Here is a 22412-nt window from a genome sequence, read left to right on the forward strand (position 1 = left end):
ATGATTGAAAGATTCATCCATTTACCTGCAAATTTATTTTAAAATATTATGCATTTCTACAATATCCTCCTGAGACCCAGAAACGTAGAAGTTATGGCTTTTTTTTTTCTTTTTTTTTTTTTTTTACATTAAATAATTGCCTTTATTGGAAACAACATGATACAACATTTTATTCAGATGCATATTTAAAAAATTTATGGAACATCCTTTGCAGTGGACAGCATTTTTTTTTTTTTTTTTTTTTTTTTTTCAATAAAGCTGTGAAACTCTTGTCTCTCACAGAGGACAAAAATGCATTGCTGGGTCTCAGGAGGATATACAGAAAGATATATGCTGTAGACATGGTATTTTTCTAATAACCATCAACACATGATGACAAACCTGTTTAGAAAACCTGATAATTCTGCAAGAGAGCAGTGGTTGAAGAGGCAGAGCAATATTATGCCTGTTACTAAATGTTTTGTGCCTTTGTAGAATCCACTGAGATATGTAATGTGCATGCATAAATGATAAGCTGAGGCATATTGTGAAAATTGCACTTATTTTTCTTTAGAAATTTCAGGTTGTTTAGGTTAACTTTTTTGTTAAAGGATAGTTTATAAATGGGTGCTCCTATGAAAGTGAGTTTATTTTGGTATCTGGCACTGGCAAAGAGAAATTTAGACATATTTCCCCCCAGGATGTACCTAATGGTGACCTCAGATAAATGAAAAAAAAAATTATACTCTTGCTCTGAGCCATCCAAAAATTAAGGATTTTTTAATCAAATATTGGGGCCAAAAATAAAAGACCAAAATTGGGACATGAAAAGCTACCTAGGTGTCAGTGCATTTCATTTAGGAAACGTGGCTTGAAATGGTCTTATATACCACTATAAATAAAGACACTGTGCTAAATTTGAGGATCGTAGTGGTTTTTCTAATCCAAACATGTGGGTTTTTCATGAATCTCAGTCTCATTCTAGACTTCGTGTGTAACCCATTGTGTCCACTGGCATTACATACAGAACCTGTCAAGTTAAACACAAATAAATCTCAAGTGATTTAGCAACAGCGGCCATTTTTGTGAAACACTCTGCCTTGCATAATTTGTTCAATTCCCAAAATGTACCTGTGAGAGAATAAAAATATATTCGAAAAAATAATAGCGTGTAATTTTCATGTCCTTTTTACCGTGTTACATGCGGATTTTTGCATAAAAACAATAGAAAAATGTGTTTTATCTGAAAAATAGTTTCTCTTTTATCTCACTAAATTTTTTTTTTTAAATAGACCCAAAGTGCTTCCAAACTTGCTTTATAACATTAGTCTACATCTTGTTTGAATTTTTAGCCCTCATGTCCTGTTTTTAGGGACCAGTTTCAGAGAACCACCCAAATGTAAAAATTTTCATAATTTAATTGTACTTTTTGCACTAAAACAAAGAGAAAAATGTGGTATTTATAGGCTATTATGTTATTATTTTAGTGTTCTAGTCTACTTGAGATCATATTGGGCTGAATGTGGCCCCTGGACTAAAATAACTTTGATACCCCTGGATTAGAACATGGAGTATAGAAATAAAGTAATCATACCAGACACACTTAAGCTTCATATATGTGAGCAAAAAACAACACACATCATCAGGACAAATTATATATATATATATATATATATATATATATATATATATATATATATATATTCATTTATTTATTTATTTATTTATTATTATTATTTTTATTTTTTATTTTTTTAAGTTAAAAAGGTGAGTTTTGGGGAGAAATTTGAGGATGTACAAAGACAACAGAAAAACTGCAACACTTTGAAGCAGTCACGTCAGTGCGTTTTAACCTTACAGTTGTACAAATTGGCTAAGAGTCAATACAAACCACGGTATCAGAGCCTTCCTGATAAACTAAAGACCAGGAGAAGCTGCTTCTGGATCAGTATTCAGCAAAAAACCAAAACACATCCCCACCAGTCCAGTGTGGAACAGATATAACAACATGTTATCTAAAGGATGCACCGTTTTGACACTTCTTCACCGGGTAAAGAAGCCTCCTTTTTATTTTTGATGAAATGTCAAGAAGAAACATGACTTGCCAGCTTGTGTCTGTTCCAATCTGAGCTCCCTGAACAGGTAAAAGGACTGGCTTTACACTGTCACTAAAAGATTTATACTCACAGGTTCATGAAAACATCCACATGATTCATAGACCTTAGATAAGTCATGGTTATTTCATGCATATTTCAGATAAACATTCTGTATTTTCAACAGCTCAACATGTTGCATAAAACTACAGCCTACCCAACTACCTTCAAGGTCATGTATCAGTTCATCTCATTTTCTATTTAATACTAATATTTCACACGCAGCTGTAACACTATGCTTACTATAATGATTTGTTTTTCCTGCATGCATAGATTTATGATTCATATATCCTTTGAACTGAGTACATTCTCAGTGTGAATCCTGACATAATAATCTCAGCTCTTGTTTATATGTGTGGGTCTGCAGTTTATTGCCCACTTGCCAACAACCTTTTTGCTCAAGGATTTATGTATTTTCTATACTATGTTCTTTGGGCCCAAGGTGACATCTTCAACTGATAATTTTTTTTGCCCAAGAAAGAGCAAAACAGTCTTGTTTCCTGCCAAAATGACTCACATGATTAAATGAATATCTAAACCATAGCAGACTGAGATGCTGTTGGCTGTCCAATTTATGATCCGAGTGCATGTTTTAACTCTAATTAGGTACTGAAATGAACCAACTCCCTCCATGTTTAGCACGCTCTTGTACATGAGCCAGTTTCTTATCAAAAGTGGATTCTTTCTGGATGTCCATTAAAATGTATGTGACTTTAAAACAGTGTATTTTAATGAAATGACTTGTACTAGAGACTCTAGTTTCTTCTTGTATGATGTAATCTGAATTCAGAGTGTGGGGCCAGGCACAACAATCATCTGCACATAAAAATATGCAGGACATATTTATATGTTTGCAGCTACAGTTTATTGACCATCTGTCAACAACCTTTTTGGCTCAAGGATTATTATCATTACATTCTCAGTGCCCAAGGTGACATCTGTAAATATTCTTTGAGTTGAAAACCACGGCACAATTCTTACACTCTTTTCCTTGTCTTTTTAAAATCTGTGCATTACACATTATGTACATTCCTGTATATTTTTTCAAAGTGGCTATTGCCACAGTACTGTGGGACTACTTTCTTATTTGTCTGTTACCACAGAGCCAGTCAACACCCTTGCTGTATCATGTGTAGTCTGGTAACCTGTCACTCTGCTGCCACTGTGCCTATCCAGGAACAGGAAAAGGCTGCAGTACCAGTTACTAGAAGCTGGTTTTTGCGCCTATTCACACTTTCAGTTTCAGCATGCAGGCAAACAACATGAAAAGTGGCAACTGTTTTGCCTCATATGAGGAATTTGCCTGGGTTTTGATGAATATAAATCAACCACTGAGACAACCAACATTCAGGGTGCAGAATGTGGATCATTTGATTGGCTCTGTGGGAATAGACAAACCGATATTTTGTGCCACAGTATTGTGGCAGTAGCCACTGCCATATTTTTATTTTTATATAAGGGCTGTCAAAATTAACACATTAACACAGATAAATCCATCATCATGATTAATATGATTAAGAATTTTAACACAATTAACCCATCTGCAGCGCAGAATGACTGAACGTCTCTGCCAACACATTTAGGGCAGTTTGTCCAAGTAGAGTTAGCATCGCACATGCACAAATTGGCAGTTAAACCAGTAGTGACAGGCAGCAGAACCAACCCATAAAGATAGAAGACACTAAACAGCACATGGGCCCTCTGGATGGAAATATGAGGACAAAAAAACCCAAGACGGAACAGTCGACCAACATAAAGTATTATACACACTCAGCAGGAAGGAGTTTTCTTTTCACCGAAGCACTTCCACATTAAAATACCACATTAACACAAAGCATACATTAGTCAGAGATTCTGCTAGAACTTCGGCTAACGTGTCACCCAGCTTGTGACAAACATGTTAAGTGCTTATATATTCCCTTCTTTCTTGAGTCTCTTTGCTCATGCAAAATGAAACAATTAATACAGATTAAACATGACATTTAATTGTGATTAATTGAAATTAATCCACAGCAACCCTGTGATTAATCTGATTAAAATTTTAATCGTTTGACAGCACTGTTTTTATATATTTATATTTATTGTGTGTTTCTTTTGATTTCTCAGTTTTTTTCTAAATATGTTTATTGCCGTTATTGTCTCCATTTGCATATCGACAAATTCCTTTGCATGTGAAAACATACTTAGCACTATATGTTCATTCTGAATCTGACCCAGATTTGTTTTTCAGTTTACTGCCAAACGGCTCAAAGAAATTGAATATCATCAAAACTGTTCTAGATTACAATTCTCTTGGCTTTTCAACTGATTAAACTCACACATACACCAACCACCTCATTATTTGTCGTATTGATCCAATTTCACAATAAACTGAAGGGTGCAAAAATGTTTGCAGTAAATCCGATCAGAGTACGGCGTTTGTAACAAAAGTAAAGCAGGTCTAACAGTCTCACTAGAGGCACGAGAGAAGGACTGTTTAAGCTTTGACAGAGACACAGGGGTTTTCTCTTTGAGCTCACTGAGTCATCACTTATGTTTGTGTCAACAGGCCTGGATGAAGCGCTCACCGGTCATCTAAGTCATATGGGTCAGCCTGGACCTGAGGGATGAGCTGTGCTACAGGATACAATGTCAAGACCGGCTCAAATACCATTTCGACATTTTCCCTCTTTACACGCAAACTCACGTGTGCTGCACACAAACACAAACAGACAGTGTATTCTCTCTTGATCCATCCTTTCATGTCTAGTCTTAGCAGGGTGCTGTGTAAATGGCGTGTTGAGCCCCTGACATTAGCTGGTAAGCCACCCGCTGGCACCACACACATGTGATGGAGCACTTTATTTAGACACAGTGTGTGTGCGAGTGTGTGTTTAGGCAGGACAGGAGGGATTTAGGCAACACTGACCCAGCCTCAATATAAACCACAGGGTCGAGGGTTGGGTCGTCACCTCTGATGTGTGACCTGAGGTTGACATTAAAAGCAGTTGGCTTTATTGTGTTGAGCTCCACTGAAAACACTACAGTAAAATAAAATAATACACACTACTGGACAGGAGTACATACTCTCCATATTTAACAATATAAACTGCCAAATTGTCTTTTATTAAGCAGAAATAAATAAATACATACATACATAAATAAATACAAGTCTAGTCTATATCCAACAGTCTTCCAATATCGTTTAATCTGAACATTATTTTTTATTTTTTACAGTATTGAATTACCCCTAACACTATGTCTTATATCAGTCTCTTTCAAATGGGGGTATGCGTACCCACAGGGGTACATGAAATTTTTTGGGGGAAAAATACATTAAATAAGTCATCATATACTGAATACGAAATAAATAATGAGAATTAATACTGAAATAAAAAACATACTAAATACATTCATGTAATAAAAGTGACACTGCTAGTTTTATTGTTAATCATGTTGTTTAATTCTTGGTAATATTTTAAGAACATTTGTATTATATATTATTCCATATGAGTTATTTAAGCAATTCAGTGATTATTTTTTGTTGATTGAAGGTTCATTTAATTTATTTTTCTTATCAATGAAGGAGGGCACTTTTCAGTTTATATTTTGCACACAAAATGTACTTATAAAGATTTGTTATTTTCAATATGTTAAAGTTAAATATATGTTGCTTGTTTACAAAGTTTTGAAAATAGAAACAGACACCTTTGGCACAAGAACAAGTTTAGCCAAAATTTTTCTTTCTTTTTTTTTTTTCAATCAGAAATGCTGAACTGAGAATTGGGGTACTTGGCTAAAGAAGTGTATTTCAGGGGGTACTCCGATGTAAAAAATTTTGAGAACCACTGTCTTATATGATTGACAAGTTAAAAACATTCAGCATGTGTTATAGAGGAGTAAAGACATCAGAAAATACAAAGGTGGGATAAAAGAATTGTGAGTTCTACTCTTAACCTCCTGAGACCCAGCTGTGAGGTTTTTGTCCACTTTTGGGGAAAAATGTATGTGGGAAAAAAAAACGCTACAATTTGCCATTTCCAATCAAGACAAAATTTTTATGTAAATAATCCCAAACTTGTATTTTTCTCTCCATCTCAGAAAATTAAAAAATACTTAAGATGAACTGATTATTAAAAATAGTTGGTGATTCAATACTTGGCAACTCAATGAATTTAACGAGTTGTTCCAGCTCTGTTCAAAACACTGGAAAAAAAAAACTTTAAATTTTAATGAAGTTCTGCTAATTATAATTATTTCAAACAGTTTTAAAATGTGAAGCAGTCTCACTCTCAAATTAGGAAAACTGGAAAAATCTTGCTCCTCTGCTGGGATATTGTACAAGCCATTATTTTATCTTAAGTTAAATCTATAACCAGTATAAGCTCAATATTAGGTGCAAAATTACATGTGTTCTTAAAATGAAGTTAACAGAAACAGGCCTAAAAATGACAAATAAGACTAATTTTCCAAACACAAGGCTTTTTCACTTTTCTAGAGGAAATATCTTTGTTCCTGTGATTTCAGAAGGACTTACAAGGCTCACTGCAGTTAAATGAAGCCAAACCAAAACTGGCATATTTCAGAGTAAATGATACCACTCATTGTTTGGCTAAATGTGCCTCAGCTCAATGATTCATAAAGGACTGGCAGCATCACACACTCACAATTAACAGGACAAAGAGTGAAATATACTTCAATGTCTATATTACCCCACAGACTATATTTAGAACTCCATCTCTGTTGTTTCCATGGGAATGAAGAGTTCACCGTGAGCGACTGGGGCCTGGGGTATTTTCCAGAAGCCAAACGACAGAATGGCTGGGCTCCTGAGCCATAGCTGGCTTTTCCACAGCCTGGTGGGTTTGTCAAGTGATCATTTCCACTCCACTGAGCCCAAGCATCACTAGGTCTGTGTTTAACCGCTGTCCTAGTTTTCCCTTCATACAAGCCTGCGCCGTCAGAGAAGACAGGCTTTCACTTCACTACATCTGGATAATGTTTCAGTTTGTGTTTGTCGCAGTGATTGGACTTTTATTTTGTAGGGAAAATAAATAAACAGTAGATCCTTGTACTGGACTGTTTTCTAAAGGTGGGGTGTTTTAGTTTAACCTGAATTATCTGAATAAAAAGACTCTGATTAGTAGGAAAATGTGATGAAATGCTTCCCAACACTACAGAAGAAGACAGAGAGGACCTTTTGTTACTGGAGAATACGCCAAAGGCAACTGGAGGATGGTGGCGGTGTGTTTATCCTCTTTATTAAAGCCCATGGAGAAACCTCTTAGCATGTCGCATTTTAGCAAAATTATCAGAAGAGATGAGAAAAATATTTGATCGAGGCAGTAAATAACAGCAGATTCCTGAATAAGCCAAACATTAGGTGTTTTTCCATCCAGAAGATTGCGTTCATATTTTAAACTTGTGCATAGAAAAGCTGAAATGTCCATTATTTTAGAAACTATTGCAAACAAAATATATGCTTGGAGAAGTAGAAAAAAAGAAAAAGTGAATACGTGCATAGTGGACCCATTAGGAGACTCAAACAGATGCCCCAATACATACAAGAAACAGAAATTCCAAATTAGGCCTACATGTCTAACACCAATGAACGTGGCCACGTATGAAGACCTGCTGAAATACATTTAAGACAAAGGCTTTGACAATATTATAGGATTCAGATCAGTGCTTTGGTTCAGGTCAGGGGCAGAAGCTGTCACATGGTCCATGTATGACAGGGGTGTCCAATCCTGGTCCTCGAGCGCCGCTATCCTGCATGTTTTAGATGTTTCCCTCTTCCAGCACACCTGAAGGTCATTATCAGGCTTCTGCAGAGCTTGATCATAGGCTTATCACTTGAATCAAGTGTGTTGGAAGAGGGTTACATCTAAAACATGCAGGATAGTGGCCCTCGAGGACCGGATCTGGACACCCCTGATGTATGAAGAACTCAGATAAGCCATGTTGGGCAAAGTTTTGAGCCACTACGATCATGATAAAGCTCTTAATACTCGAAAACAGGAGTGGAAGGAAATGTGCATAAATTTGCATCTTTTCTTCTGAAAATGTACAAAAACCACCTATTTAGAAACATACCATTGTGCACCGATTAATGAAAGGGCAAAAATGTAAATATTATGCAAAGTTATCACTAGTAGTAGCCCTCACACAGAAAATAAAACCCAAGAGCAGCAAGTATCAGCTTGTAGGTTAGGATTTAGGTCCAGCAAGCACAAAAAACAAACAAAAAACAACCATATGAATAATGTCCACTAACAAAGGAAAAAAATCTGCAACATGCTTATTAACCTTATACCAAGCAATGATTTTCCAAAACAGAGCAGAATACAGGATTCATCAGGTGCATACTCAAATGTGGACGTAACAAATGAACGCAACTACAACTAATCCAGATCTAAAACCAAACACACACGAACCACCTACAATCTGCATCAAAACCCAAATGTAAACTTTTAATACATCAATACCATTTACTGACCTCCAATCCACTGGACCTTTAACAGGAGGAGATCCCAATTTCCTATTTCAGTTAATACCTGTCAAATACTGAGGCTAACAGGGGTGTGTATTGGCAAGAATCTGGCAATACGATACAAATCACAATACTAGGATCACAATACGATATATCACAATATATCATGATACTGTTAAAAAGGCAATATTTTGTTTATTTTTAAAAACAAGGGTTATTTCCAGGAAAAAATTTAAATACACCAGAAATATGCACAAATACTAAACACATTTTTATTTCATCACAACAAGATCTAATGCTATATCACAAAATTTTCCTGTTCAAACTTGAATTTATGTTTACAGACATTACAGTTTAAGATCCTGTTCAAATGTTCATATTCTATTAGTTCATAACTAACATCATAATTTTATTTTTGTCCCAACAAAGGAATTAACATATGCCTCTCAGACAGTAAGAAGTGCTTTTAGGATGCTTTAAATAACCATTACTAAATAAAACAGTGTTAAATAATAATAAATAAGATATAAATAATAAAGAAAAACAAAAATGAATCTCCGCCATATCTGCATTTTAATAAATATCTAAAAATATCGATACAGTACTTTTTAATATCGTGTAATGAAATATCGCGATATATTGCAGAACCGATATTTTCTAACACCCCTAGAGGCTAACAGTGAATAGATCCACTGAAATACACGTATACAAACATAAACCAGAATGGCAGCAGCAGACTTTCAAGAGCTCCATTTAAGAAAGTACATTCACTTGACAGAAACATGTTTTACACCCAGAATTCTTCCAGAGTGGAGGCTGCACCCTAAGGAGTCTCACCTTTACTGCTCTCAATCCAAGCTGTGTCCTATCTACATATCAGTGGCCCACTTCTGAGTTCCCCTGCGTAGACGGGTGACCTTGAGCTGACACAAATATTCTTTATTCTGACATGAGGATGAAGCACTGGCATAAATACATTCTGAAAACATACTGCAAATCAGTAAGAAACACTTCAAATATCCTGAATGCATCGCAGGTGTTTCCAGTCATCCAAACACATGTCTTGTCAACACTTGTACAGATGTTTTCTGAGCATTTCCTCTATGTTTTAGTCTCTCATCCACATGCAAACAATGTAGATCAATCAAACAAGTGCAGATTTCTCTAAAACTTCAAGCAGTATTATCAATAAAAACAGGTGAGTACGACTAAACCATGAAAATTTTACTAGAATATTGACAGTATCCAGATGCACTAAACCCTAGTCCACATTTTCCTGTCCATGAAGCTGCAGTGTTTCCATTAATTACCAAAGCTGTGGCCTAATGTGTCCCACTGGAGTTGTATAATGATTCAAAACACTTTCACACTAGCGTCAGTCTTAAGCATCGGTGTAAATCAGTCAGTGTAAAAGCCGTACCCACAGCTGATGGATCTATGGTAATTCTTCTCTTTACGTCGTCAGCAGCATCAAAACATCACATTACACAAACTGTGTAAGTCAATGCAGCCTAAATACAAATACTTCAGTGCAGACAGAGGCTAAACTATTATTATAAACAAACTGAATTCCACTCTATAACCAGCTTAGTGACAGTAATGCTACAAACCTATAGCTTAGTTCAATGCTCTCTGTAAAATGACATAATTACGCTGATTAACAGGCCTTTTCTTGATCAAGATCTTTTAATTGAAGTTTTCTCAATATAATACAAGTGCAGTGCTGAATGGTCATGAAAGAAATCTTAAGTATGGGTGTAAATTAAACGCAGCTAGCACCATAGAAAAACAAAAAAAAACAACAACAAAAAAGCAAAGCAGAGCAGACAACAAACTACACAAAATAATCCCACCTCAGTCATTACCAGTGCACTAGAAATAATAAGGGGTCACTATCATGACAAAAACCTGCGCTAGGAGTAAGTATGGAGTAAGCAGCATTGTTAAACTGCACTTAAAAGTCATAAACAGGCCTTTTAAAATGAATGTTAACTGAGTAGAAAGGTTTGGATGGCACTTTCTATTTTTTATTGACACAGTCTGTATAATCCCTCTGAAAAGTAGATCATCTGCCAAACGAAAACTGATCAGGATCTAAGATTGTGAGATCACTGGTCTCTGGGTGTGTCTGTGTTATGTAAAAGAACCACTAGGGATAGAAGCTGAGAACTAAAAACAGTGAAAACTATGTGCAGCAACATTAGGACCATTTCAACTGCATCAGATAAAAAAAACTTCCTCTATTTCTGCTTTATGTGTGTGCTTTATTTATCCTGTTACTGTAATTTGTGTATGCTTTTCAAAGATTTTACATCACAGTTCTGCTGTCATACTTCTCAGTTTTCCCAGGAAAGGGAAGGATCCTGTCACTACATGAGAGAGGGTTGGTGTGAAGCCAGGGTTTACAGCCACATAAAGCCTCTCCGATGAGATGGAGCTTCCTGTTTAGGATTTCTCATCACGCGGCAGCAGCAGCAGCGTTGGCAGTAAGTCTGGGGTTTCCCCTCATTGGATGTGACCTTCAATTCAGCCTGCCTGCTCCAGTATCTACCAGGACACCACTGCACTGACATCATGTCAAACGCCCATAAGGCGGATTACGGTGGTTTGTATGATTTGAGGCTGTGATATGCAATTTTTACCATTAAAAAGAATCAACATACAAGGCTCCAATAGCATAAGTCATCAGGCTGATTCATCTGTCAGACTGAATCTTGTTTAACAGCAAAATTTGGTTATTTTTAGCTACATTGCTTGTATTTGTGTGACTAATGGCTGATTGTGGCTAACAACAGGAAGGCTGTGGTCACCATTCAAACAAGTTGTAGCTGAGGGGGAAAAAAGATCTGACTACATACTATTTCAGGACAGATAGCTCATTATGGTGATGGAGAGTCAATTTGGGTTGCATGTCTATTTCTGCATACAGATAATTCAGGTTTATTACAATTTTGGTATTGGGGTTCCAGTTCAGTCCAGCTACTCTACATGTTTTTTGTTTTTTTGTTTTTTTAAATCAGGGACAATAGCTAATGAGTCGACTTTCCCACATGGTATAGCAGTGATGTAGTTTTTGAGACCGGTCTCGAGACCATTTTTTTGTAGCCTTGGTCTCAGACATAGCAGTCTCGATGGGATTTGTGCAAAAACCACATCATCACAACATAATATCATTATTTATTATGCGCCCTCTTCAAATGCACCCAGTCAGAGGCATCTATTTTATAAACATGTTACATTGTATACATATTCTTAATAGACGATGCCAGCCCTCCACAGTCCACTAGTGATGTAGTTCTCCAAACTGGTCTTGGTTTCGAGACTTTTTTTGTTTTTTTATAGTATCGGTCTTGTCAGGGACTCAACTCATTTGGTCTTGGTCTCGATATCCTTCAGTCTTGGCAGTGTCTTAGTCTTGGTCTAGCCGGTTTTGACTACAACACTATGATATAGTATAGGTATAAAAGTAGCAGCTTATGTAATCAGTTAAATGCCTGTACAAGTATTACAAAAAAATACAATGTAATACATGTGTACAGCTAAAGACAATATAAAATGGAAAGTAGGGTGGTGTGTGAAAGTCACTCATGTGTAAAAGTTTAGTTTAAGCCAAGTGTCAGTTGATTCTTAAAGGTCATATGGTGTCAATAGGGATGAAGTAATGTGAAATATTCTGAGCCATCACCTAACAACAACAACAATCTGTCTGTGAGCTTATGACAAAGTTTATTTTGTTGTTAATTAATTACCTTTTTAAAAATATGGGAAAAATGCACTCTTAATTGGACTGGTTGTCAGGCTTTCATCACACTGTTGAATGACCACAAGTGCAATCATACAAATATATGAACCTCACAGCCATGAGTGAATATCAACTCCCTTGCTGGTAGCAGCCAACAAAGCTGATTTATTAGTGCATTCCTAGTAATTAGTGCTTAATTAAATACTTAGTTTCAGTAGCGGGTAGCAGCTCTCTGCAGATTTTAGCTGAATACTATAAATACCACAGGGCTACAGTCTCATGCCAACAATAGATATTGACTGGTGGTCTATTTTTAAAGGCTGATATAATAACTGTAGTTTGGAGACAGGGAAAAGCCAATAGTCTATTTATCAGCAGACGTCTACTCTGGGGGGGCCTCTGTCCGACTTTCATTATGAACCAAAATGAGTTTCTTCAGTTTTACTTCCTGAAAACTTCCCTTTCACCCTGTACAAACCATCAAAAGGTGCTGATGAGTGCTTTACTGACCTTACACACTCACACACACTCACACACTCCACCTCCTCCTCCTCCTTTCCATTCCACTCTCATTTTCTCCTTCAGGTGAGGGAGGCTTGGGCTCAGAAGGCATTCGGCCAAAACAATCCCAGTATGGAATCAATCACGGAGTCCCCTTCTATAAACATCTGCCCTCCTCTCTTTCTCCTCTCCTCCCTTTCATTGCTCATGTTTTCTCCTCACCTCAGAAGTAAAGGCGGCCTTAATTAGAGGGAAAACCACTATTTTCTCAGTGGACTTAGCCACAGTCTTCACAGTGACTGGCTACACATGAATACAGATACTGTTCTTTTGGCCTTTATCAACCAACTAAGCAGAAATCCCTTTTGTTTTTGCTCCTCGTTTCATTGTTAGTAACGTCTCTTTTGTAAAACCACATGTAGTCGCTCATTTTGCTTTTCTACTTGCTAGCGGTGAGGAAACCCCCTGCTTCCCCCATGAGACGCTACATCTGCTGCTGCCGTGCACTCATTCACCCATCGCTGTGTGTCTTTTCAAGCCCATCTCCTTGTGTTTGTGTGTTGTGTGCATATTAAGGCCTTGCACGGGGATCAATCAGCAGCGCCACATTCAAACGGGGGAAGCTTCAGCCCACGCTGCACCGGCTGTTGCACGGGGAAACGGATAATGAGGAGAGAATAAAAGGTGAAAGGGGGGAAAATATAAGAATCCGGGCCTCTGACTCGAAGACAGATGCTCCATTATACTGCAGAAACCAACACGGAAAGACAACAACTTTTTCTAGATTTGAGCGCCATGCTGCCTTCACTGTCTCGTGTGTTAATGTGAAAGACGGCGCTGTGACTCATGCGCGGCTCATCACAAATCAGAGTCTGTGGATAATAACAGCAAATGAGTCACAAAAGAGCTGTTCATGCTTAGTATCACTTTAATAAGTGGAGTGGCAAAAATGAAAGGGGGATGGGAAGCGTGAAACTGGAAGTAAATTTACGACTACGACAGTAAGATGTGGTTAGTGTTAGAATCCGGCCCACCAACCTACCGCTACTACTGACATGACTGGAAGAAAAATTTGTGAAGGCGTGTGAAAATATGCATAAAAGGAAGCTGGTGACACGGCAAAAATAAAGGAAGCATTTTAGACACAGATAAAGTCCTTGTGTGACAAACCTGACAGACTTCACCCACATCAGACCTGAACACTCACAGCCGCAACATGTTCCATGACAGTTTTTCATGAGTCTGCAGAGCATGTACTTACCCCTGGCAGACAGCTTCTTGGTATTGATTATTTTGGCAGCGTATTCCTGCCCTGTGGAAATCTTCATGCACCGCCTCACCACAGAGAAAGCCCCCCTATGGAACAGCCACAGTTAGAACATACAGGCAAGACCTTCCAAAACACACAAATGCATGAAATTACATTATTGACAGAAGAAATAACTTAAGACTTGGGTGATTCTATGAAACTGGTCCCTAAAAACACGACAGAGGGGCTAAAAATTCAAACCAGATATAGACGAATGTTATGAAGCAAGTTTGGAAGCACTTTGGGTCTATTTTAAAAAGAAATATTTACTGAGTTAAAAGAGAAACTATTTTTCAGATAAAACACTTATTTATTATTTTCATACAAAAATCTGCATGTAACACAGCAAAAAGGACACAAAAATTATGCGCTACTATTTTTTCAAATATCTATTTATTCTCTCACAGGTACATTCTGGGAATCCGACTAATTATGCAAGGCAGAGTGTTTCACAAAAATGACCGCTGCTGCAAAATCACTCGTGGTTTATATGTGGTTTAAATGGGCAGGTTCTGCGTGTAACACAAGTGGATACAATGGAATTACACACGAAACCTGAAATGAGACTGAGATTCATGAAAAACCCGTATGTCTGGATTAGAAAAACCACTAGATCATCAAATTTAACAGTGTCTTTATTTATAGTGGTATATAAGACCATTTCAAGCCATGTTTTCCAGATCAAATGCACTGACACCTAGGTAGCTTTTCCTGTCCCAATTTTTGTCCCAATATTTGATTAAAAATTCATTAATTTTGGGATGGCTCAGGGCAAAAATATAATTTTTTTGCAGTTATCCGATGTCATCATTAGGTACATCCTGGGGGGAAATATGTCTAAATTTGTCTTTTATTATTGGGTCTAAAAAGCTAGCAAAATAAACCCAGCTTCATATAATGTATGACATGTTAAATTACCACATAACATTAAAACTAATTAAAACAACTAACTGCCTTAAACTGCGCTTGACTTATACTCCTTTCTTAAAGGTCTAGAACAGGAGCTCATTCGGAAAATGTGTAACTCGAATACCAGGAATCTAAATTACTATGTGCAAGGAGCCATTACAAGAATTTTCCCTGAAGGTAGAGGTTCTTTAGGCCTCAGGTTGACCACAGAATAAGCAGGTATTATTTAACAACAAAACTCACTTTAAGAGGCTGTTTTACTGCTAACAGATTAGAGTGATAACTGATATGTATGCCAGCCCTGTGATGAACTGGCAAAATGTCCAGGGTGTACACCGCCTTCGCCCATAAGTAGCTGGGATAGGCTCCAAGCGACCCCCGTGACCCTAGTGAGGATAAAGCGGGTTCAGATAATAAATGAATGAATGATATGTATGCCTATAGACTGAGTTCAACGACACAACACACGGTGAGAAAGTTACAGTTGGGGGTGGTGGGGTACTCCCTGTGGTCCAAACTCACGTCACTGGGCACGTCACTGAAATAATAGTGGTGTGCGATTCGGGTTTATATATATAATAAAAAAAAAAAAAAAAAAAAAAAAAGAAGAGGGAAAAATATATATAGACCTGAGTCGGGTTGCTATTGTATGCAAATACAATAGGGTACAGGCGTTTTTGTGAGATTTTTTCGCCTTCAACCAAAAAGAAAATCGTATAAGGTTGCTATTGTATGCAAATACAATAGGGTACAGGCGTTTTTGTGAGATTTTTTTTCGCCTTCAACCAAAAAGAAAATCGTATAAGGTTGCTATTGTAGGCAAATGCAATAGAGTACAGGTGTTTTTGGGAGATTTTTTCGCCTGCCTTCAACCAAAAAAGAAAAGTCGTATAAGGTTGCTACTGTATGTAAATACAGTAGGGTAAAGTTTATAACAAACTTGTAAGCGTTTTAGGTGATTTTTTCGCTGACAACTGAAAAGAAAAATCAAAAGGGTTTTTTAGTATTTTGTTCGCCGAGGAACAAAAACCGCTTAGGAGACGTTCTAAGTGTAAACATGGGAAACCAGCTGGTGAAAAGTGGCGGGGGTGTGGACAGGGAGGCCCCAATTCCAAAAATGATGAGTAAAAAATATGGGGAAATTGTGCTTGACTGTGCTGATTATTGGGTAAGCATGGGCATTTTTCCTAAAACGGGGACTTTAAGCATACAGAAGTTGAATGAGATGAAGGAAAAATTAGAGAAACAGTGGGAGGCTAAGAAAAAAGATAAGCGAATCAAGGTTAGGGATTATAAACAATGGGAGTCGTGTAGCAAATGTGTTGGAATGTGGTTGGAGGAGGCTGAGTGTAGAGATAGGAGAAAGAATGGTAAACAATTGGCAGGAGTGGGAGATGAAGGCGGGGCCGTGATAGGTAGAACAGACAATGCCTCGGCTCCGCCGCCGCTTTACAATACACTGCTTTCCCCTCCCCCTTGTGTCTCTGTGCAGGCTGCAAAAGTGGACCCGGATCTGGACGTCTGCCCGCCGCGCCGCCCCATCAACCCACATCCCCTCCAGGTTTTCTCGGTCGATACCTCCCATCCGGTACCGACACCACGAGCCCCCAGGGCCGGGGTCCTCCCATCTTCTCCACTGCGCATGCCCGACTCGACTGACCCCGCCCTGATGGGTGGGGCTGCTGATGAAAGTCTGACGTCTAAGACAAGAAGCGGAAGAGCATACCACCATGAGGGAGGCCCGGCGGGGCCTTCGACCTCACAGATGCCCATGGTGGAAGTCAGCGGGCCGGACGGGCCCATCTTGGTGTTCAGACCATGGACATTTGCTGACCTAAAGGAGAACGCTGCTTTTCTGCCTAATCCAGTAGATGACGGTGCGAAGTTCGCCACTGAGCTGCGGACATTCTGCCAAGAACACAGGCCCACCGGGGTCGAGCTCAGGCGTCTTCTAGGGGGTAAGATGGGCCCTAGTGACTTGGCGAAGATCCGGGACAAGATCCCCAGGGACGACCTGAGGGTTCAACAGACTGAGTGGGCACATGCCGAGAACGCTGTCTATAGGGAGGCGGTAGAAAAGCTGTGTACCGCACTGACAGAGGTTTTTCCCTCCCGGGGCTCACTGACGGCCTTGAGAGCCCTGAAACAGCGGCCTGATGAGGCAGTGGAAGACTTTGTGTGCAGGGCCGAAGAGGAGTTCACCAAAAACTCCGGCTTGGCCCGCCCTTCCCCCTTGGGAGACAGCGCAGGCCCATGGGAGAAACTGCTTTGCCAGACCATGATGGACGGCTTTCTGAAAGACATTGGGACTGTCATTCGCTCCCACTACGTGGGCATGGCGCAAGTTTGTCGTCTGGAAGAGCTGGTGCGACACGCACATCATGCCCAGGATGTCGTCAGGCAGAGACAGAAAGACAGAGATGACAAACAAGCTAAATCTCTTTCCTCTGCTTTGACTCTGCTTGCCATGCCGCGTAACAATGGAGAGCGGCGTGGAGGGGGGAAGGGACCGGAAACCAGCCGTGCGCCGCCTGTTGCCGGAGGAAGGGGTGGTCCACCGTCACGTGAGGGGGCGTGTCACCTCTGTGGCCGGCAAGGACATTGGAAGCGGGACTGCCCACAGAGGAAGAGGAGGAGACAGCCACGAAGAGGGAACAGGGGCGGGGATTGACTCGCGGCCTTGAGGGGCGGACCTCCAGACTCGGATTCCACGCCCACTGCTGGGTCTGCAGCTCTGCCTCAGGGAGGAGGAGGTGACACACACACACATGCAATGATAGCAGACACACACACACACACATACGCTCAGCTAACTACTGACTCCTTTAAGAAACTCCCAGTGCTTGAGTTTACTGTTAATGGTGTCAATTTGTCATTTTTAGTAGATAGTGGGGCTACATATTCTGTTATCAGGCATGCAGATCTAACACCTACACCACAGTTGAGTGGAAAAACTATTGTTTCTGTGTCGGCTGGGGGTAAACAGGACAGAGAGTGCTTTACTGTTCCGTTGACATGTGTTTCACAGGAATGTTCATTCCAACATTCGTTTTTACTCTCACCCATCTGTCCCATTAATTTGTGCGGCCGGGATTTGATGTGTAAATTGGGGGTAAAACTTGAATCGGGTCCAGAGGGGTTAATGATAACTCAGGGAAACACTGTCGCGGGCACAGGCCTCCACTCACATTCTGTGTATGCACACACAATGCTTAGGTATGCGGCTGGGGCTCCAGACTATGCATACCAGTGGAGGGTCTGTTCTCCCCAAATTACGCAAAAATGGGTCGAACTGTGCGCCAACAGAATTCAGCCTGGCGCCCATGTTTCACCCCCTGACGACTTATATTGCGCCTCTCATTTTAGTCCTGGTGGCCCTGATTCCACATACGAGGAAAAGTTTTTCCACACAACTTCTGATAAGCTCACAGCTGGGTATATGTTTTGGGATTCAGAGTGTTGTGCTTTGTCTGTGTCTCTGACTGATAACCAACGTCTTTTCTACAGGCTTGATGACACACCGCACATTGCACTTTCCAAGCCACGTGGTATGGATTGGAAACACGTGGGCTCATGGATGAAAAAGGCCTTGTGGGTGTCTGATTGGCGTGCCACTGCTGACCCCACCGTCATGTTCTCCCCCCGGCTGGGGGGATTCAGGCAGAGCATGACATCAGTGTTTCACTGTCAGAAAACTGTACAGTTAGTAGATGATGAAACTCTCATATGTGTGTCTACATCTCCCACAGATCCCCCTCCCGCCTCTGTGCCACCCGAACTGGCTGATATCCCGTCTGGTGTCTGGGCTGCGGGTCCTCATGATGTGGGTCTCGTCCGAAATTGCCCACCGGTCATCGTCACCCCGCGATCTGACTACAGGCCATGTCAGAAACAGTATCCTCTGAAGCAGGAAGCAATCGATGGCATAACTCCCGTGTTCGAAGCTTATTTGAATGCGGGAATTATAGTCCCATGTCCTGATTCACCGGTCAGGACCCCGATTTTTCCTTTGAAAAAGGCACGGACCCCCCCTGACCCAGACACATGGCGGTTTATTCAAGACCTGCAGGCAGTAAACAAAGCCGTGGTTCCACGCGTGCCCACGGTTCCAAATCCACACACAATTTTGTCACAAATTCCGCCATCTGCGTCTCACTTTTCTGTTATTGACCTGTCGAACGCGTTCACATCTGTGCCTGTGCATGCAGATAGCCAATATTGGTTTGCGTTTCAGTTCAAAAACAAAATGTACACATGGACACGCATGCCTCAGGGGTATTGTGAGGCCCCAACCATTTACAATTCCATTTTGGCTGAGTCGCTGTCCCACCTTGACCTCCCACCAGGTGTTGCTCTTTTGCAGTATGTTGATGACCTTCTCCTTTGTTGTCCTTCTTCACAGGCTTGTGTCGAGGCCACAAGGTCGTTGTTGCTTCACCTGGGGGAGGAGGGTCATAAGGTCAGCGCCAAAAAGCTCCAGTTTTGTAAACAGCAGGTTGTGTTTCTGGGGCACCTGATCTCTCAGAACCAAAGGCTCATCAATCCTAAACGGATTCGAGCCATTCAGAACATTGCTAGGCCGGTCACGAAAAAGCAGATGATGTCATTTTTAGGTATGACTGGTTATTGCAGGGCGTTCATTCCTGATTATTCTGAGCTCGAGCACCCTCTGACATCATGTATTCATGGTAAGGGCCTGAATGCACATGATAGAGTTGTGTGGACATCTGAGGCTGAACAGGCGTTCACGTCTCTCAAAATGGCCTTGGGTTCTGCCCCTGCTTTGGCCCTCCCTGACCCGGCCAAACCATTCACACAGACTGTGGATGAGAAACGTGGGTTTATGTCTTCTGTTTTGTTGCAGGCTCACGGTGACAGATTACGCCCGGTGGCGTATTTCTCCACTAAACTTGACTCTGTGGCTGCGGGTCTTCCTTCTTGCCTCCGTGCCGTCGCTGCATGTGAAAAGGCTGTGGCTGCATCACGTGACATTGTTGGGTATAACCCTTTGACTGTGTTGGTTCCACATTCTGTCTCTGTCATTCTTTTAGAGCAGAAGACCTCACATCTGTCCGCAGCCCGGTGGCGCAGATATACCACCGTTCTGCTGGACATGCCAAATGTCACTGTGAAGCGCTGTACGACGCTTAACCCCGCCACACTACTTCCGACTGCTGAGGATGGAGAACCTCATTGTTGTGAGGCCGCGTTGGAGCAGACATGTTCCCCTCGCCCGGACATCTCTGATGTGCCCTTGTCAAACCCTGACTTTGTTTTCTTCACAGATGGTTCTTCTTTTAGGGACGCGTCTGGCACAAACAGGGTTGGTTTTGCGGTGTGCACGTCCGTCGACACGGTCTCCTCAGGCCCCTTGCCCTCACACTATTCAGCACAGGCGGCTGAGCTCGTCGCTTTGACGGAGGCCTGTAAGTTGGCTGAGGGCCATTCTGTCACTATCTTTACTGATTCCAGGTATGCCTTTGGTGTGGTGCATGACTTTGGGGCCCTGTGGAAGCACCGTAGATTTTTGAAGTCCGATGGTAAGCCGATTCTGAATGCATCTCTTGTGGCACATCTGTTGGATGCTGTTCTTCTCCCTTCTGCTATTGCAGTTGTGAAATGTCAGGCGCATCAGAAGGAAGACACTGACGTCACGCAGGGGAATTCCCGAGCAGATGCAGCTGCCAGGGCTGCTGCGTCCTTGGAGGCCGCCTCCTCCTTCTTGTCTCAGCAGTCAGAGGGGGCCCCTCCCGCGTCAGTGTCTGACACACAGTCCTTTGCCACTCCTGATGAAAGGCGTGTTTGGGCCTCGTGTGGTTGTGCACTGGATTCTTCTTCTGTGTGGCGTGCTGCTGATGGGCGACCTTGTCTACCCAAACATTTCTTCCCCTGGTTTGCTAAGTTGACACATGGCGTAGATCATGTGTCTAAAGGAGGAATGTTAGATGCTATAGCACAGTATTGGTTCACGAAGGGGTTTACAGTAGTTGCAGAGAAATTTTGCAAGAAATGTCTTATCTGTGCTGCTCATAACACTACAAAGTCTTTCCCATGTCGCTCAGCAGGTCACGAGCAACCACACCTCCCCTTTGACCACCTTATGATGGATTTTGTGGAGCTGTCTCCAGCTGAGGGTAAAAAGTATTGTCTGGTGATGGTAGACATGTGGTCCAAATGGGTTGAATGTTTTCCTGCAAAACATGCAGACAGCTCCACAGTGGCTAAGGCTTTGTTAACTGAAATTTTGCCTCGTTGGGGGATCCCAAAAAGGATCTCATCAGACAACGGTACTCACTTTGTGAACACAGCACTAACTGAGTTAGGGAAAATGCTAGGTTTTGATCTCAAAACACACTGTGCATACCATCCACAATCAGGGGGGGCTGTTGAAAGGGAAAATAGCACCCTAAAATCAAAACTAGCTAAATGCTGTGAGGAAACAGGCCTTAACTGGGTCAAGGCCCTACCTCTGGTTCTCATGCAAATGAGAATGAGACGTAGGACTCGAAGTGGGCTAAGTCCGTTTGAGATTATGTTTGGGAGACCCCCATATACAGGTCTCCAGGCCCCCCAATTAAGCACCGGGATGACATCATTGTTGGAGCATGACATGTTGTCTTATTGTAGGAAACTCTCCTCTGAATTATCTCAAGTACAGGTATTGGTGAAATCAGCATTACCGGTTCCTGCAGAGGGGCCGCTCCATCCGCTGCAGCCAGGGGATTGGATCCTGGTCCGGGACTTCAGGCGAAAGCACTGGAAGCAGCGCAGGTGGCGAGGACCTTTCCAGGTGCTCCTGACGACGCACACAGCGGTCAAGGTTGCTGAACGTGCCACGTGGATCCACGCAACCCACTGTAAGCGGTTTCTGGGAGAACCGCCAACTGCTGCAGCCGAGGACGGGCCGGAGCATCGATCGACAGCGTAGACTGGACGACTGGACACCGGAGCTGGACACAGCTGTATCACGCACCCACACACACAAGACCCACTGGTTGAAACCTAGCGGTGGTAACGACCCCAGTGACGTCTCATATACACTTATCCTTTGCCTGGTCGCTGGCGAGTGACTGAAGACCCCCTGCCCCACACATACACTGATTCGATGACGATGGAGGTGATCAAAGCTGTCACCTGCATCACCCTCCTGTGCCTGTACATGTGGTACATGGACACATTCTATCAGGTATCTGATCCTTCACCAACACATCACATTCCTGTTGCGCCCTGGTCTGTCGGAGGACAGCCAGGGTCAGAAGAGCTTCGGAGACGTCACGGCCGTGACCTCCACCTCATTGATCACCACGACTATAGCGATAACACATGGTGGCGAGTGACACGTGATCT

The 22412-nt window shown here is 41.4% G+C and overlaps 2 protein-coding genes across 3 annotated transcripts in view; one reads left to right on the top strand and one right to left on the bottom strand.

Annotated features, from left to right (window-relative positions):
* LOC115438984 (calcium/calmodulin-dependent protein kinase type II delta 1 chain) overlaps window positions 1–22412 on the bottom strand; it is a 168527-nt gene that overhangs the window by 139177 nt on the left and 6938 nt on the right. The window contains 1 exon segment of the mRNA XM_075353536.1: window positions 14109–14203. Coding sequence (XP_075209651.1) covers window positions 14109–14203 — 95 coding nt within the window.
* LOC115438983 (uncharacterized) lies at window positions 15969–21968 on the top strand. 2 transcript variants are annotated; one of them, XM_030162880.1, is made up of 2 exons: window positions 15969–17818; window positions 21719–21968. In XM_030162880.1, the coding sequence occupies exon 1, from the start codon at window positions 16123–16125 to the stop codon at window positions 17734–17736; it is 1614 nt and encodes a 537-aa protein (XP_030018740.1). In that variant the 5' UTR covers window positions 15969–16122; the 3' UTR covers window positions 17737–17818; window positions 21719–21968. The 2 variants fall into 2 exon arrangements, with proteins under 2 accessions (XP_030018740.1, XP_030018741.1); XM_030162881.1 differs by having other exon boundaries at window positions 21724–21968.

This window comes from Sphaeramia orbicularis, chromosome 18 (assembly GCF_902148855.1).
Source record: "Sphaeramia orbicularis chromosome 18, fSphaOr1.1, whole genome shotgun sequence".
NCBI lineage: Eukaryota > Metazoa > Chordata > Actinopteri > Kurtiformes > Apogonidae > Sphaeramia > Sphaeramia orbicularis.